The sequence below is a fragment of the Gymnoscopelus braueri genome (assembly GCF_963280865.1).
Source record: "Gymnoscopelus braueri genome assembly, chromosome: 18".
Taxonomy (NCBI): Eukaryota; Metazoa; Chordata; class Actinopteri; order Myctophiformes; family Myctophidae; genus Gymnoscopelus; species Gymnoscopelus braueri.
In genome coordinates, this window is record NC_137618.1 from 12,240,692 (window position 1) to 12,260,084 (window position 19,393).

Sequence of the window (19,393 nt, forward strand, 5' to 3'; positions counted from 1 at the left end):
ACAGGCCCATGTGAAAAATTTGGGGCAGAGGTTCTGCTCTGGCATCCAGGGAGAGTGTGTGCACAGTTTCGCTGCGATCAAGCCAGCGGTGCCGGAGATTAGAGTACACAGACAGAATGACACACGCACTCAGTCATATCGGAAGGACGGACGGACAGGGTGCAAAACATAGTCTCTCGCCAGGCCGAAAGAAGACAACAAATAAAGTGCCCATTACAATCAGTGCTTCAAAGTCTCAAATAATAGTAAGTATCAGTGCAATTCCAATCAAAAAAGTGTCCATTTGGTCAGTGCATAAGTGTGAGAAGTGAAAGTGCCCCACCCTAGGAATGTCATTAGAGGTCTTTAAAAAACTATTTATACCATGGACATAAACCACCATAAACCACTGACATGGACGGACATAAACCACATAGCCAAGAAGCACTATCAAGTATCATTGGAATTTATAAGGATGCTATTTGAATGGCATTTAAAGGACCTTTAAAGGCCATTCCTACTTTTACTTTCTGCATAGCATGCATTTATCAACAGATATAAGCATGCTGAGATGGTTCGCACCGCAGAGGAGTTCAGAGTTTCATCTGGTGGTGAGTGAGACTTCATCCGTCCTTCATAGTCCTATAAATGTGTTAGAGATGTTAGCTATTCATAGTCATAAAAATGTGTTAGAGGTGTTAACTATTCATAGTCATATAAATGTGTTGGAGATGTTAGCTATTCATAGTCATAAAAATGTTTTACAGATGTTAGCTATTCATAGTCATATAAATCTATTAGACATTCATTTTTAACATGACTCCGTACACAGTGCCACATAGCTACCCACATGACCCGAGACTACACACAATGAGTGGGCAGCATAATTGATGTTATATTGTACAGATTTAAATTATTTATTTTGTGTTCTTTTATTTATAATGATATGGTTTAGGCCAGATTGGAATACTTTTGTTCATTAATTTATATTTAGACATTTCAATTATGTTATGATTATTTAAGTAATAATTTGCATTGCATGTACTTTTACATCTACTAGAGTAATTATTATTATTTTAAAGTAGCAATATTTCTTTACTTGGGTACAGTTTGGCTAGTCTACCCACATTCTAAATGTAACCTTAATTCATACAATGGAATTACAGTGTTGTAGAGAGAGAAAAAAAACTATCTAGCACTGCTTCAGTACTTAATAATGATAAAAAAGGATCATATGACAAAATGACAAAAATAACTTGGTGAATATAGGAATAAGCAAATAACATACACACAAACAAAAAAACTGAATCGGCAAGCATCATTTCATTTCAATAATATTGTAATGGATCACTCTTTTCAGATGTGGAACTAATGAGAACTTATGAAGTGGTGTGTGGCAAGAATGAAATTAGGATTCATATAATCTAATTTAATTCATGATTATAAATTGTATTGAATCATTCAACTCATATTAACGTCCTCAAAATGATGTGTTTCTTTCACACTTAAGGGTTTCACACAAGGTTTCACTGCTGCTGGTAGAGGGAAAAAGTGAGTGTTCATAATCTTTCATAACCTACACTTAGCCATAACCATAAGAATAGTCCTACAATTATCAGCTCAGATCTCAAGTCAGCAAAGGCATTAACACCATCTATTTGTCTGTCTACAGAAAGCCGCCACCATGAGTACGGACGCAGAGATGGAGCAGTATGGCAAGGCCGCCATTTACCTCCGTAAGCCAGAGAAGGAGAGAATGGAGGCTCAAAGTGCGCCCTTTGATGCCAAATCTGCAGCATTTGTGACTGATGTTAAGGAGCTGTACGTCAAGTGTAAAATCCTATCGAAGGAAGGTGCCAACGTCACCATAGAAACGCTCATTACGAAGGAGGTACGTAGGTAGAGGTGGATCTGAAATAAAATAGTGACACAATACAAACTGTAATTGCAAGACATTCTAAAGTTGTGTTTTTATGCTTAGGAAAGAGTTGCAAAGGAGGCTGATGTCACCCCTATGAACCCTCCCAAGTATGACAAAATTGAGGACATGGCCATGATGACCCACCTCACTGAAGCCACTGTCCTGTATAACCTCAAAGAGCGTTATGCAGCATGGATGATCTATGTAAGGTTTTCTACATGCTGAGAACAGTACAGTATTGCACCTGTCGATAGCAAAGAAAGAAAAATACAGAGTACAAGTTATATCATCAAGTGAAAACCATAGAAAAACAAATTCAAACAAACTGATCCGTTGTCCCAGATATGTGGCATGCTCAGTGTTATGTTGTATGATGTTAATTCTCTCTCTTCTCCCCTTCAGACCTACTCTGGCTTGTTTTGTGCAACTGTGAACCCCTACAAGTGGCTCCCAGTGTACGACCAGGAGGTCGTAAATGCCTACAGAGGCAAGAAGCGTATTGAGGCTCCACCCCACATCTTCTCTGTCTCTGACAACGCTTATCAGTTCATGCTGATGGGTACGTACTAGTCAAGACAATGTAAAGAATATATAACTCTAATGGTTTTGTGCAGTATCCATGACTAAAAGTTTGCTTTACATTTTACAGATAAAGAGAACCAGTCTGTCCTGATCACGTAAGTTTCATCAAGCCCATCTACTAGGCATTAAAAAAGTAACATTGTGTACAAATTCACTAACTGCATTTCTCTGAATGTATGCATTTATAACCAGTGGAGAATCCGGTGCTGGAAAGACTGTGAACACCAAGCGTGTCATCCAGTACTTTGCAACAGCTAGTTCTGGTGGAGAAAAATGTGCGGCCGATAGCGGTAAAATCAAGGTATATGTACAGGTTTTTAACATTAACAAAAAAAAGATTTTTTTAACATGAAGCATTTATATACAATATAGCAATTCAATTTAAAATAATTCTGACCAAATTTTTAATTGGGCGATGTCTAAAACATTCTAGGGGTCACTGGAGGATCAGATTATTGCAGCCAATCCCTTGCTGGAGTCCTATGGTAATGCCAAGACTATTAGGAATGACAACTCCTCTCGCTTTGTAAGTATAAATAATTACATTTTATGAGAATACCTGCAATGATTCCACAATGTAGAGGGATGCAACAAATTGTGCTATGTCAAACAGGGTAAATTCATCAGAATCCATTTCGGCACAACGGGTAAACTGGCCAGTGCTGATATTGAGACATGTAAGTATGATGATAAATTATATACAGTATGCGTTCATTTGAGGATTACTTTTTGAGTTGTACAACCCATATAGATTATTATTATTATTATTATTATGAGTTATGTACAACCCATACAGATCTGCTGGAGAAGTCTAGAGTGACCTACCAGCTTTCTGCAGAGAGAGGCTACCACATCTTTTTCCAGATGATGACCAACCACAAACCTGAGATTATTGGTAAGTGGAATTACTGTTGATGCAGTGAGTACATAAATGAATGAATAAAAACACATGTTCACCCTTTTTTAATCCCTTTTAAGAAATGTGTCTGATCAGCTCCAACCCCTACGACTTCCCGTTGATCAGCATGGGTGTGATCACTGTGGCCAGCATTAATGACAAGGAGGAGCTGGAAGCTACTGATGTTAGTGAACATATTTTAATACTTTCTAATACTCACTGTGCACTGCAGTCAGTTGCTCTGCAAAATTTATTTTATAAAGCAGTGGTTGACAAGCACTTTGGAATTGTAGCAGTTGAGGTATTACATTTAGTTTAACTCGGTTCCACAGATACATATTGTGAAAATAGCCGATCTACAGTACATGTTTTCACATTCTTTACCTCTTTCTTAGATAATATTCGACAATTTGGCCAATGTTTGACAATTTGTATAGTATAGTTTGCTGATTACTTTGGACGCAGTAATGGTCTTATTTGTTTTATTTGAAATTATTTATTCCTAAATTGTCACTTTAGAAATGAGCAGATACAATGTATACACTTATACTGTATGTTGGATTGTTAACTGTTGAGTTGTACATAGTTTTAAATTATGTTTGTTAATCTTATGTTTAATCTCAATCTTTTGAATACATCAGGATGCTATTGACGTCCTGGGCTTCAACGGTGAGGAAAAACAGTTAATCTACAAGCTCACCGGTGCAGTGATGCATCATGGGGTCTTGAAGTTCAAACAGAAGCAGCGTGAAGAACAGGCAGAACCTGACGGCACGGAGGGTGAGCTGATATTTATTATTATTATTATTATTATTATTATTATTATTATTATCATCATTATTATTCATTATCACAGAGGGTGAGCTAAATCTTCAACTAAGGAAAATGTAAATGAAAATAATGCATACTTTGTCACAAGTACTGTATTTACTTATATTCAAAATGAACTACTGTAAGCTAAATATATTTCCAATAGATTTCCATTATTTTATTTATTTATATTATACTGGTTGCGGTGGCACGGTGGCGTAGTCTGTAGTGCTGTCGCCTCACAGAGCTAGAAGTTCCTGGGTTCGATTCCCGCCGGGGGCGTGCGTGTCCTCTCCTCCGCGTCATCATTGCCCATACCCTAGGTGGGGTTGGCAAAAGGGCCTTTCTGTATGGAGTTTGCATGTTCTCCCTGTGTCCCCCTAGGCTAGACACCCTCACAAAAAACATGCAGTAGTCCTGGTCTCTATACTGCCTCCCCCTGGTCAGCCGGGGCCTGATGGAGGGGAGAGGAACATGTTGGAATAACGTGTTCCTTACGAGCACTACGTACTACTTGGCCCAGGTTTACAGCTTAGAAAATTGGCACTGGTTTAAAAAATCGTGGGATAAAAAAGAAAAAAATATCTTATACTGTTTAGACTGATGATTATTTGGTTTACCTATGATCCTAGATTACTATCTCTATGCATTTGACGTATTACCTTGTATTTACCTTGCTTACTGTAAATCGCTCTCTGGATTAAGAGCATCAGCTAAATGCCGAAATTGTAAATGGCAAATTGTATGAACATTTCAGAGGCTGACAAGATTGGCTACCTGTTGGGTATAAACTCAGCAGAGATGCTTAAGGCGTATTGCTACCCCAGAGTGAAAGTCGGAAACGAGTATGTCACTAAGGGACAAACTGTGCCACAGGTGAGTAAATTACATTATTTCCATGTTCTGATTTCATACACACCTTATATTCTCAACACAGCATACCATAAGAACTCTAATATCTTTTTGAGTTGTAAAATATACCACTCTGCGGAAACATGTACAGTTCCATGCACCTCTGACATATTATTTTAACAGTATTGTTATACCTGTAAAAAAAATTAATTAAAAAAACACTACACATTGTGTATGCAACCATACAAACCCTCCTGCTCACTCAGCTAACACAGGGAAGCTGTCAGAACCTTCCCAAAACACCCGGGACAGACTCTTCTCCCTTCTGGCTTCGAAACTGTGGAACGAACTCCCCATTGCAGTTACTGTAGAACTGCAGACTCACTCCTAATCTTCCGCCGAAATCTGACGACTCACCTCTTCAGACTCCACCCTAGTGTGTCCTTCCCCTAGCCTTGAAGACCTTTCAGGCTTATGCAAAGGCTTAAATGTAATTTAGATAGCATGTTATGTAGATAGATGCCAGGTTCAATTGTAGACCTGGCATCCTATAGTGTGTATAGTTTCAATGTACAGATTTGTTTTAATTATTTTTTTTATACCGTTTAGACTGATGATAGGTTCTTGGTTTACCTATGATCCTAGATTACTATTGATATGCACTTGATGTATTACCTCTTGTTTTCCTTGCTTACTGTAAATCGCTCTGGATTAAGAACGTCTGCTAAATGCCCGAATTCTGAATTGTAAATTGTGTAATTCACACCCCTACTAATGTTCCTATTCCCTTAGGTAATGAACTCAGTCGGTGCCTTGGCCAAGTCCCTCTATGAGAAGGAGTTCTTCTGGATGGTCATTAGGATCAACGAGATGCTGGACACCAAGCAGCAGAGAAACCACTACATTGGTGTGCTGGACATCGCTGGTTTTGAAATCTTTGATGTAAGTAGCATGGACTTGTTTTAAGTGGGATAATCATTATTTCTGTCACAAAAACTTTAAGAGACTGCAGGCTAATGATATTTCCACCCACAGTTCAACACCCTGGAGCAGCTGTGCATCAACTTCACCAATGAGAAACTGCAACAGTTTTTCAACCACACCATGTTTGTTCTGGAACAAGAAGAGTACAAAAAAGAAGGCATCCCCTGGGATCTCATTGACTTCGGCATGGACCTGGCTGTCTGCATTGAGCTCATTGAGAAGGTATACAATTATTATTATAGTATATTAATATATTATTATATATTATCATGGACTTGGCTGTCTGCATTGAGCTCAATGAGAAGGTATATTATTATATTATCTAATTATATATTATCATGGACTTGGCTGTCTGCATTGAGCTCACTGAGAAGGTATACAATTATTTTGTCCTTTAATGTACATGATGTTAATATTGTTTTTGTTTATGGTGATGTGTCTCTTTTGTCTCCTTTACAAAGCCCTTGGGCATCTTCTCCATCCTTGAAGAGGAGTGCATGTTCCCAAAGGCTTCAGACAAAACTTTCAACGACAAGTTGCATGGCACACATCTTGGAAAGAATAAGGCCTTTGAGAAGCCCAAGCCTGCCAAAGGCAAGGGTGAGGCCCACTTCTCCCTGGTTCACTACGCTGGAACCGTGGACTACAGGTAGAGCATTGTGCCATACTAAGTAAAATGAAATTGTGCCCTGACTTAGGTTTCGCTATGACTCTATGGTTTCTTCCATTTTATTTTATGCAGCAGGTGTGTGGGGTTTTGAGGAGGCCACCGAATGTAAAAAACATTCAGAGTAGAGCTTTGAGGTGTTTTCTCGGGGTGCACAAGTATACCACTAAGTTGGCCATTGATGGTGACACAGGAAAGCTGCCTGACAAGGCAGAGATGTGAAATGATCAGACTGTGGAACCACCCTTCCCAACTGCCAGAAGAGAGGCTTACGAAAATTATATTTAATTGGAATAGAAGATGTTACATCAGGAGCAGTGGAGGGTGGACATTTGGAAAAAAAACAAAGTTAAGAAATTACGTTCAATTCAAAGAGGACTATATCACTGAACCTTATGTTGCATTTAATTTAAAGAGAGGACAGAGGTTCCTCTGTGCCCAGTTAAGATCTGGTGCATTACCTCTGGCAGTTGAGGTGGGTAGATATACGTGCATTCCTGAGGAGCAGCGATTGTGTGTTCTTTGTGACCTGGGAGTTGTGGAGGATGAGTTTTAATTTGTTTGTCACTGTCCACTGTACAATGATGTACAGTGCACATTGGAGAAAAAAATGCAGGATAAGAATTATGTATTCTGTTTGTGGTGTATCTTGGTGTATGTACATTTTGTGAGTGTCTTATAAGCCTGTGCAGGCTGGGCATCTTGTGGTGCAGGACACTATGATAAAAATCTATCTATCTATCTATCTATCTATCTATCTATCTATCTATCTATCTATCTATCTATCTACTACAGCATCACAGGATGGCTTGAGAAGAATAAGGACCCCCTTAACGACTCTGTCATTCAGCTGTTCCAAAAGTCTACTGTTAAACTGCTGGCTGTGTTCTATCCCCCACCTGAGCCTGAAGGTATGTTTATTAATCTCTGTTGGCACCAGTGTTTTACTCCCCCATGAATACATGTCTCAGCTCTGGCCCCGTCCATGCTGCTTTTACATGCTGTGGTGCAGCCGTTATTAAAAAAGAAGAATCTAGAACCTTCCGCTCTTTCTAATTCTAGGCCCATCTCACAGCTCCCATTTTTAGCCAAGGTTCTCGAAAAGGTAGTATATCTCCAGCTTCAATCTTTTTTAATCACTCATGGCATCCACAACACCTTTCAGTCAGGTTTTAGAACAGGCCACAGCACCAAAACAGCCCTCCTCCGAGTTTTTAACAATATTCTTTTAACTCTTTGACTGCCAGATCAATAGTGTAATAGTGTGCCACTGCTGCCAGCAAAAACTGATATTTTACTGTACCTTTGACAAGTCATGGAATATTGTCTGTGACCGGCGTCCTCACGTTACGGGGTTGTCGTAGTAGAGGTCGCGATCCTCTATTCAAGAGCTACAGTATGGCCGCTTCAATGAGGCTTGTTTTGCCACAAAGCAGGAGGAACGGAGATCTAGAAGAGATATGGCCGTTTCTTTTGCTCTGTTTGAATGTTTTTTAATTTGTTCTTATTCAGCAATTTGGTTCGACCTTGGTCGTTGAAAATGTGCTATATAAATAAACTTTGATTTGATTTGATGATTCTAACAAATATAAACAGATAACACAAAGAAGGGAGGCAAGAAGAAGGGTGGTTCCATGCAGACTGTGTCTAGTGCTTTCAGGGTAAGAATATTTATTCATTATTATCCATATTATATTCCTGTAAGAATGAAGCATTATTATCATCAACATTATATCCATGTAAGAAAATAGGCACGTCTTTTCATGTTGGAATTAAACAATTTCTGTATCTTAAGTTGTGAGCTTGTAGATCAGCTATCTTTGAGTGGCTGAAGCTTAAAATAGGCCTTGAGTGGTTAATGTATGATTTAGAACAATCTAAGCTGTGAAGGAACAAGTATCTAAAGTGTTCAAATAATTGCAGTGGAGGAAAAAGAACAATATTGTATGACCTTTTATTAATAATAAGCCTACTTGACTCTTTTATGTCTCAATAGGCGAACTTGGGTATGCTGATGACCAACTTGAGGAGCACTCATCCTCACTTTGTGCGTTGCCTGATTCCCAACGAGACCAAGACTCCAGGTAAACACAGAAAAATAATAATAATAAAAGTAATTTATATATATATATATATATATATATATATATATATATATATCCAGGTAAACACAGGAAATAAAAATGTGCACAATGATTGTGAGGTGGTCATTTAATACAACTTTGGCCAGTGTGTAACTATTCTGTCCTAATAATAATAATAATGGAGCAACATCTTCACAGGTCTGATGGAGAACTTCCTGGTCATCCACCAGCTGAGGTGTAACGGTGTGCTGGAGGGCATCAGAATCTGTAGAAAGGGCTTCCCCAGCAGAATCCCATATGCTGACTTCAAGCAGAGGTATTCATTCCTTTTTCCAGCAGCTTTTAGTTCCACACCTATTAACTGGAGGCACGCAAAATGACCATGAACTTCTGCTAAACAGGTACAAAGTACTGAATGCCAGCGCATGTCCCGATGGCGCGTTCATGGACAACAAGAAAGCCTCTGAGAAGCTGCTTGGGTCCATTGACGTTCCCGTTGATGAGTACAAGTTTGGACACACCAAGGTAAACACACTGTGAACCTGGTTTAACATTATCAAGAGAGGACTAAAAGTTGATGTTACAGTTGTTCAGTTACAGTGTTTGTAACATTGTGTTCAGGTGTTCTTCAAAGCTGGTCTGCTGGGTACGCTGGAGGAGATGCGAGATGAAAAGCTGTTTGCTCTGGTCACCATGACTCAGGCTCTCGCACGAGCTTACCTCATGAGGAAGAATTTTGTTAAGATGATGGCTCAGAGGTACTTTGAAAACATAATTTATGTACACTTACTGTTCAATACAATTTTGTTATAGTGTCAAATCACTATAATAAAACTATTACTTCTTCCATCACCGTCCACATTCACGACACACTTTATTTTTTTTCCACAGAGAAGCCGTTTTCACCATCCAGTTCAACCTTCGCTCGTTCGTCAATGTGAAAAACTGGCCATGGATGAAGGTCTACTACAAGATCAAGCCTCTTCTGCAGAGCGCTGAGACTGAGAAGGAACTGGCCAACATGAAGGAGAACTACGAAAAGATGACGACTGACCTGTCTGCTGCCCTGTCCAAGAAGAAGGAACTAGAGGAGAAGCTGGTGGCTCTGATACAGGAGAAAAATAACCTCCTCACGGCAGCATCATCAGTAAGTACACTGGACATTTTACAATTCCCTCCCTCAGATCACAAAGCTGTGCTTTCTCACACTATGCTTCCTAAGAGTCTGTACCCCCCAACAAGCAAATGCAAAAGTACGTCTTGGCCAGAAAAAATGCTGACATGCTTTTGTGTTTTTTTCTTTTTCATTGACCAAAAGGGAGATGAAGCATTGAATGATGCTGAGGAGAGATGTGAGGGTCTTATTAAAAGTAAGATCCAGTTGGAGGCAAAGCTCAAAGAGACGACTGAGAGACTGGAGGACGAGGAGGAGATCAATGCTGAACTGACCGCCAAGAAAAGGAAGCTGGAGGATGAATGCTCTGAGCTCAAGAAGGACATTGATGACCTGGAGCTCACCTTGGCCAAAGTGGAGAAGGAGAAACACGCCACTGAAAACAAGGTATAGATTATACACTCTCTGGGGTTTTATCGAGTTAGTAGTCGTTGCTGTCGGGCAGAAACCTCCTATCTCAATATTAAAACCATTTGTTTTTTGTTTTCGTAAATTAACGCCCTACTTGATCATACTACAGCGTCACACACCAAAAAAAAAAGCAGATCTACAAGCTTGTGGATAGGCAACTTTTGCTATTTCTGGATGTGAATCCTGAGAAGTGACTGTTTTGGACACGTGAGGTTTCCACCCGACAGAGACCAAGTGCAACAATGATCTATTGCATGACAACAAATTATGTTCTGCTTATTTAGGTGAAGAACCTGACCGAGGAGATGGCCTCTCAGGATGAGGGACTCGCTAAGCTGACCAAGGAGAAGAAGGCCCTCCAAGAGGCCCATCAGCAGACCCTGGATGACCTGCAGGCAGAGGAAGACAAAGTCAACACTCTGACCAAGGCCAAGACCAAGCTGGAGCAGCAAGTTGACGATGTGAGTTTTACCAAAGTGAATCGGATGTTTGGAACACATTATGTTTATTGTTTCACTGAATGACGATGAACAAATAATGTATTATTGTGCAGCTGGAGGGTTCTCTGGAGCAAGAGAAGAAGCTCCGCATGGACCTGGAGAGAACCAAGAGAAAGCTGGAGGGTGATCTGAAACTGGCCCAGGAATCCATCATGGACCTGGAAAATGACAAGCAGCAGTCAGAAGAGAAGATAAAGAAGTAATGTGGTCCAACAATATGAAATATCATGGAGATAAAACACAAGCAGAATGACACTAAAATATGATGTGCTGTGTTCCACAGGAAGGACTTTGAAGTAAGCCAACTTCTGAGTAAGATTGAGGATGAACAATCTTTGGGGGCTCAATCACAGAAGAAGATCAAAGAACTCCAGGTACTTTTATATTTTGTCAAATCATTCATAATAAGTAAGAGTAAATTATTACTTTCAGATGTTAATCTAACAACATTAATTTGATAGGCTCGTATTGAAGAACTGGAGGAGGAGATCGAGGCAGAGCGTGCTGCTCGTGCCAAGGTTGAGAAGCAGAGGGCGGATCTCTCCAGGGAACTTGAGGAGATCAGTGAGAGGCTTGAGGAGGCTGGAGGAGCCACCGCTGCTCAGATCGAGATGAATAAGAAGCGTGAGGCTGAGTTCCAGAAGCTGCGTCGTGACCTTGAAGAGTCCACCCTGCAGCATGAAGCCACTGCCTCTGCTCTCCGTAAGAAACAGGCTGACAGCGTGGCTGAACTGGGTGAACAGATCGACAACCTCCAGAGAGTCAAGCAGAAACTAGAGAAGGAGAAGAGTGAATACAAGATGGAGATTGATGACCTCTCCAGCAACATGGAGGCTGTTGCTAAGGCAAAGGTATGATGGAATGCCTTTGTATAATATAATTCTTAACACTTTTTTTCATTTTCATTTCACCTTTATTTATTCAGAAAGGTCAATTGAGGGCAAGCTCTCTTTTCCAATGACGCCCTGATTACAGTAAACATAGCATAACATTAAACAAAGTAAATTACAAGATAACAGACATTTCAGATATTCTAAGAATGCAAGTGCAGACAGATCTCAGAGTATTTCTCACAAACTGTTTAAAGCAATCGAGTGATATGAAATTCTCCAATTTCAAAACTGATTGTAGACAGTTCCACATGTGTGGGGCATATTAGTGAAAGGCAGTCTTAACCTTAAGCTGATAATTAGACAATTTCTTAACCACTTAAACCCCAGTATGCGTATTGTGGGAACACGTCGCGGTTATTTTCAGCGAAAGCTTTCCCCACATTAACAGAAAATGTGGTTTAAGTGGTTAAGTAAGTAGATAAAAACAGTGCAGTGCTGTTCTCTCCTCATAGCTAATGATGGCCAACCCAGTGATGAGTAAGGAAATCATCTCCAGTTATAAACAGGAGGGCTGAATGATAGACTGCATCGAGTGGCTTTACTGTTCAAATCAAAGCAATGAACCAATCAGAAAAAAAAGATGATTGAATATGTCCAATGTTTATTTACAGGGAAATCTTGAGAAGATGTGCCGCACCCTTGAGGACCAACTTAGTGAAATCAAGGCCAAGAGTGATGAGAACGTTCGCCAGATCAATGATGTTGGAGCTCAGAGAGCAAGACTGTTGACAGAGAACGGTAAATGTTCATCTTTAAGTCTACTTTGTCTACATGGTTTGTCGATGGTACTTGAGCAAATTGACCATAATTAGAGATAATGTTTTGATCAGCAGTTATCCCGGGACTTTGATGTTTGAAATGTTTGAAACAAATGTTACATTTCTAACTAGGTGAGTTTGGTCGTCAACTGGAGGAAAAAGAAGCTCTGGTCTCTCAGCTCACCAGAGGCAAGCAGGCCTTCACCCAGCAGATTGAGGAGTTGAAGAGAGTCGTTGAAGAGGAGGTTAAGGTAAGGAACAGTTTTTCTTTAACCTTTTTTGTTAGGCCTAGTTTTATATTTTTGCTAATTTCATTCAGCTGACATTATTTTGGCCATTTCCTTTTGACAGGCAAAGAATGCCCTTGCTCATGCTGTGCAATCAGCTCGCCATGACTGTGACCTTCTGAGGGAGCAGTTTGAGGAGGAACAGGAAGCCAAGGCGGAGCTGCAGCGTGGAATGTCCAAGGCCAACGCTGAGGTGTGTCAGTGGAGGAGCAAGTATGAGACTGATGCTGTCCAACGCACTGAGGAGCTGGAGGAAGCTAAGTAAGTGATCAGTGTTTTAAACCAGTGTTTCTCATACTTTTGGGTGTCACAGACGCTCCAATTGATCTATATTTGGCCGTGGACCACCCCCAGGTTTTGTGCCAGGGACCCCCAGAAGAGAATATTTATGTTAAAACAAATTCAAAATTATTCAAAATGTTTCGATATTTTTCAAAAACAAAACAGCAGAAAATAGTAGATGTACAAGCTCGCAGCATAGCACCAAGTGACGCGCAGTGAGCTTATAGATCTGCTAATTTTAAATAGCCAACGTATAAATGGATAAAGTGGTTAAAACGATCTTGATGCTACATTAACTACTTTTGTTGGGGAGCTCCTGGATCCCCCCCGAAGGACCCCTGGGGGTCCCCAGACCCCACTTTGAGAACCAATGTTTTACACTGTCAGGCAGCACTCACCATTCAAAATATTGCCCATAATAATTTGATTTCATTCAACACTGATCAACAGGAAGAAGCTAGCCCAGCGTCTTCAGGAAGCTGAGGAGCAAATCGAGGCTGTGAATTCCAAGTGCGCCTCTCTGGAGAAGACCAAACAGAGACTCCAGGGTGAAGTGGAAGACCTCATGATTGATGTAGAGAGGGCCAATGGGTTGGCTGCCAACCTTGACAAGAAACAGAGGAACTTCGATAAGGTGCTTTGACATTCATTAGTTTAAAACTAAAATAATTATTGCCTCCTTAAAGTGGGGTAAATGACACATTTCATTACAAATGGTGTGCAGGTCCTTAATGTGGGGTAAATTACACATTTCATTACAAATGCTGTGCAGGTCTTGGCAGAATGGAAGCAGAAGTTTGAAGAGGGCCAGGCAGAACTGGAAGGAGCTCAGAAAGAGGCTCGTTCTCTCAGCACTGAGATGTTTAAGTTGAAGAACTCCTACGAGGAGTCTCTGGACCAACTGGAGACCATGAAGCGTGAGAATAAGAACCTGCAACGTGAGTCTTTCTCTACATCATTCTTTTAACAACAGTTTTTATTTTTGCTTCAATAGTTTTTGCATATTTGTTTTGAGCCAAAAGCTGGTGTTGTTAACGGTTCAAAAGGTCATCATTTTGCTTTTAAATTTATTTAAATGTTCAAGATTAATTGTGGATATGCAGTAGGCTACACCAACTTTATTCAAATGCAAATACAAAATACTTGCTGACTGAAAGGTTCCTCAATCATTATGTTCAATCAACTGCAGAGGAGATCTCAGACCTGACTGAACAGATTGGTGAGACTGGAAAGAACATCCATGAGCTGGAGAAGTCCAAGAAACAGGTGGAGACAGAGAAGTCAGAGATCCAGACAGCCCTGGAGGAAGCCGAGGTAAAACTGCAGAAGAATGCAATTGTGTGTAGTGTAGTGTAGTGATCCCTCTGAAGTGGCTATGAGCGAGCTGCTTAGCGCTGCATTGCCTGTTGATATATCCGGGTTCGATCCCAGCTCAGCTCAGGGTGTTGTGCTATTCACTACATTGGTGTCAGAAGTGGGATGCCTCTCCTCGTAAGAGGTTTGTGGAACATTAAGCACAAGGATGCACTTGGACTCGAACAGGGGGGTAGTGTAGCGACCCCATAGAAGTGGCCCGGCATTAACTCGACACCCTGAGCTAGCTAGCTCTCTTAGCGTTGCCTGTTGCGTGCTGGACCGGTGAGTTGTCGATCAAAGTTTGATCCCAACTCAGGGCGTTGCGCTATTTGCTACAATATTTTACGCTCCAACATTTAATATTTCTTTCAATAAGTTTTATATTCAAACGGTATAGCAGTATATGATCTTACATTTTGATCATTTGTTACATTTAAGGGTACTCTGGAGCACGAGGAGTCCAAGATTCTTCGTGTGCAGCTGGAGCTCAACCAGATCAAGGGTGAGGTCGACAGGAAGCTGGCAGAGAAGGATGAGGAGACGGAGCAGATCAAGAGGAACAGCCAGAGGGTGATTGACTCCATGCAGAGCACTCTGGACTCTGAGGTCAGGAGCAGAAACGATGCCCTGAGGATCAAGAAGAAGATGGAGGGAGACCTGAACGAGATGGAGGTTCAGCTGAGCCACGCCAACCGCCAGGCTGCTGAGGCCCAGAAGCAGCTGAGGAACGTCCAGGGACAACTTAAGGTGCAACACATAGTAGTTAGTAGACAGACACATATTCAAACAGTGGAGCTGCTCTGAAAAAGATTCTGATGTTTCTCCTCACCACTTCAAATGTGAATTATTTTAGGATGCCCAACTGCACCTTGATGATGCTCTCAGAGCCCAAGAAGATATGAAGGAGCAAGCTTCCATGGTGGAGCGTAGGAATGGCCTCATGGTTGCTGAGATTGAGGAGCTGAGAGTGGCTCTGGAACAGACAGAGAGAGGCCGCAAAGTGGCTGAGCAAGAACTGGTAGATGCTAGTGAGCGCGGTGGACTGTTGCACTCTCAGGTACGTAAGTCAATAAAAAACTTCAATATTAAGAATAAAACAATGTTTACATCATGCTTACTTACATTGTTCAACTTAATCTTTATTTTAGAACACAAGCCTTTTGAACACCAAGAAGAAGCTTGAGGCTGACCTGATCCAGGTCCAAGGTGAAGTGGATGACAGCGTTCAAGAAGCAAGGAATGCTGAGGAGAAGGCCAAGAAAGCAATCACTGATGTAAGTTAGGATGTCCTACCCTTATCTATTAGATATCCTAATGTTGTGCTTGATATAAACATACAATACAATACAAACATGACTTTCCAGGCTGCCATGATGGCCGAGGAGCTGAAGAAGGAGCAGGACACTAGCTCTCACCTGGAGAGGATGAAGAAGAACCTGGAGGTCACAGTCAAGGACCTGCAGCACCGTCTAGATGAGGCTGAGAACCTGGCTATGAAGGGAGGCAAGAAGCAGCTCCAGAAACTGGAGGGCAGGGTAAGATGTAGTTTACTTCAATACAGGTTATAGTCATAGACAATGAAATAAGAAGAAATAACCTCAAAATGTCTAATTCAACTGTGAAGGTGCGTGAGCTGGAGGCAGAGGTTGAAGGTGCACAGAGAGGTGGAGCAGATGCTATTAAAGGTGTCCGCAAATACGAGAGGAGAGTGAAGGAGCTGACATACCAGGTACTGTATATGATGTTCACTTAAATAACCATCATGCCTCTGACTAAATTCATAGATTGCATGAACATACAACTAATGTTATGAATTCACTCTGACTTTAGACTGAAGAGGACAAGAAGAATCTTGGCAGGCTTCAGGATCTGGTAGACAAACTGCAGATGAAGGTGAAGGGCTACAAGAGGCAGGCTGAAGAAGCGGTAAGACAAATATACATATTGATGAATTTTCACATGGCCATGGGCATAGTGCCGTTGTCATAGTGTAACTAAGACATAATAGGAATCAGTTATGTAAAAAAATACGGCTGGTACTATGTGAAGATGACCAACAGCAGAGCATGTTTCAGTGTCCATCTCGCTGCTTTCCACAAGTGGCACATGGAATCTCTAGATTGCTGTGCTTGTATGGCATCGGCACCACGGAGAGGCTGTGGAAGCTCTGTTACTGTAACAGGTGCTAAAAGGAAAGGCAACCTGTTCCACAACAATGCACACATGCTGCAGACGCAGGCAGTGTGTTTCAGGCAAAATGGTAGACATTTCCAAAATGGACTAGAGAAAGCAATAGATGTTGTTTCGCTCTGGGTACCGAACAAGAACACAGCCATGACCGTACCTTTCCAATGAGAACCTGTAGTCCCAAGTCACTCATGAACATGCCACATGGGCTACTGCATCATTAGCCACAACCACACATTACAATTTCCTGAAATTGTCTTGTTTGGAATATAATTGCAAGATGCTCTTTTGAAATATTGAGGCTTTGAACCATCTCTATCATATTGTAGGAGGAAGCAGCCAACACTCACCTGTCCAAGTGCAGAAAGGTTCAGAATGAGCTGGAGGAGGCTGAAGAGCGTGCTGACATCGCTGAAAGCCAGGTCAACAAGATGAGAGCTAAAACTCGCGACGCCAAGGTAAATACATGTGCAATATGAAGGTTTATAAAGATGATCATCTTTAACTAAGATTTAACCAAAGATTAATGTTGAATATCTAAATGTATATTCCTATTTTTTCAGGGAAAAGATGCTGCTGAATAAGTTCTCCAATTCAAGATACTATAAAAAGTCATAAAATATGACCATTCAATAAAGGCGCCAACAAAATAATTTTGTTGTTTCTTGTGTTCATTTCTTCGTCTTTTTATTGTCAAGTTTGTCAGAGTATTCTACTATATACTATTTTGTAAACCCATTGCAAAGATAAATAAATGTGTACTTAAAGGGATACTTCACTTTCACATAAAATAAACATTAAAAAAAAATATTAAAAAAAAATGAAAGAAGTTATGGCAAAATAAAGGCCCCCTCACACATTAGTAGGACACTCTAATGCGTGAGGGGGCCATGAATTTTCCATTACTTTTTTCATTTATTTTTAATATATGTTTTAAATGTTTATTTTATGTGAAAGTGAAGTATCCCTTTAATCTTAGACGTTTTCAATGCAAATCACATGATGGTTTTCAAGTGCCAAGACCTTGTCAGCATGCTCATCAAATGTTGGTCCTTAGACACTTGCTTTGTCATAATTTATTTTACCAAATCAAATTTGTCTTCCAGCATTTATTACACAGAATACCAGAACAATCTTTTTAGCGACAACACCAGGAGGCTGAGTTACAGTATACTCATATTAAGATGAAAAGAACACAATATAAATATTTTCAGAACATAAATATCAGTAGAACTCTGTTATGAAACAAATCTAATTCTATTCTCAACTATATTCTATGGTACAGAATGTTACCAAAAATATATACAGAAACTGTACGTTTGAACATAGGGCTGTCCTCGACTGGAATTGTTAGTCGTCTAATAGTCATAGGAATATGCTTGCCTACTGTAGTATGATGTTTTCTGCATACAAACTTTTCAGGATATTGAGGTTGAGAACTGAACATTCCCAATTTAATTTCACAATGTCTACTACTGTAGCTATTGAACATTTTTGAAATGCAGAATGAAAGGGTTATGTCGAGTTTACAAGAGATGTGGCAAAGAAACTGGCAAAGCCTTTGTCAACTAAGACCAAACTGACCGATTAATTGATATGACTATGAGGGGACAGCCCTACAACATGTTTACAGTACGCACACACGCACGGCCGCACACACACATCCACGCACTTATGCACGTACGATTCACAAGCAAGTGCATTCCATAATGAAGTTGTGAACGAAAACATTACAAACATATAAACAGCTGCAAGCACATCATGTAGGCTACAACACAACCAGACAGTCAGAAAGTCAGAAAGGTCCTTTGACCACAGTGTTAAAAATGGAAGCAATTAATTTGTGTTCGCATTGTGATGATAAAACATCAGTGCATAGACAATGTTCCATTCCTCATTGATACAGATGTTCAGCTACAGTATTTCTGTGAGTTGGACATGGACAGTTGTGTCAAGCATACAGTAATACTTACTATAGCAGTGGTTCTGGTTGATCCAAGCCGGAACACAAGCCATTGATAATTAAAGTAAACATGCTATGAAAAACTTAACATGGCTGCCGTGTTAAGTGGTCAGATGGGTGATTGATTGATTGATTGATTGAATACTTTATTAACAGTTTGCAAAGAAATCACAGAACGTACAGTCTAATACAAATACAATGCTAAAAGGATTGAACCCAAGAAAGCACTATGGCTTGTTTCCAAGCCATGGGGTCCTCCTGTGTATTCAATTCTTTGAAACATTTAGTGACAGACAAATACTATGCAAAAACATCATATAAACGAGTAGTAATCAAAAAGAAAAATATGTACAGTAAACAGTTCAGGAGGGGGGGAAGGGATAGGCTTGAACTTTTTACGCTATAGAAATTCAAACACACTCAAACCCCACATGACGAAGCTCCTCGGCTGTGGAATGCCCTCCCTGACCATCTGAGGGCACCACAGTCCGTTGACGCTTTTAAAAGGGTAAAGAAAGGTTTTTAACTTTTCTTTTAAACAAGGCATTTGCCTAGATGGACTTATTGATGCCTTGTGTGTTTTACTTTTTAAACTTTTTCTTAGCTAGCTGACCTTTAATCTGAATTTTATTAATTTCACTGTTTCTAAAAAAAAAAAAATGTTTTTAATTATGTAGCACTTTGAGATTTGGTTCAAATATAAAGTGCGTTACAAATAAAATGTATAATTATTATTGAGGGGCCGAGGCCGTAGGTTAAGCTACGAACCTCTTTACATCTCTACACTTTCACTATTATTATTCTT

At 40.3% G+C, this 19,393-nt stretch overlaps 1 protein-coding gene across 1 annotated transcript; it reads left to right on the plus strand.

Annotated features, from left to right (window-relative positions):
- Positions 1-1,663: 1,663 nt before the first annotated feature.
- Positions 1,664-17,209, plus strand: LOC308105769 (myosin heavy chain, fast skeletal muscle-like; the record flags this gene model as incomplete). Its single annotated transcript, XM_080456698.1, has 40 exons — positions 1,664-1,870; positions 1,961-2,104; positions 2,303-2,459; positions 2,550-2,577; positions 2,675-2,783; positions 2,916-3,008; positions 3,096-3,159; positions 3,279-3,377; positions 3,461-3,564; positions 4,022-4,160; positions 4,948-5,066; positions 5,835-5,984; positions 6,078-6,248; positions 6,488-6,675; positions 7,489-7,604; positions 8,290-8,354; positions 8,690-8,777; positions 8,976-9,093; positions 9,179-9,302; positions 9,399-9,535; positions 9,669-9,924; positions 10,096-10,338; positions 10,647-10,823; positions 10,916-11,061; positions 11,146-11,236; positions 11,324-11,713; positions 12,367-12,493; positions 12,646-12,764; positions 12,865-13,061; positions 13,533-13,716; positions 13,855-14,020; positions 14,272-14,396; positions 14,877-15,185; positions 15,292-15,495; positions 15,587-15,712; positions 15,803-15,973; positions 16,063-16,167; positions 16,269-16,364; positions 16,955-17,083; positions 17,189-17,209. 40 exons carry the CDS (start codon positions 1,664-1,666, stop codon positions 17,207-17,209), a joined length of 5,802 nt encoding a protein of 1,933 aa, XP_080312824.1.
- Positions 17,210-19,393: the final 2,184 nt, after the last annotated feature.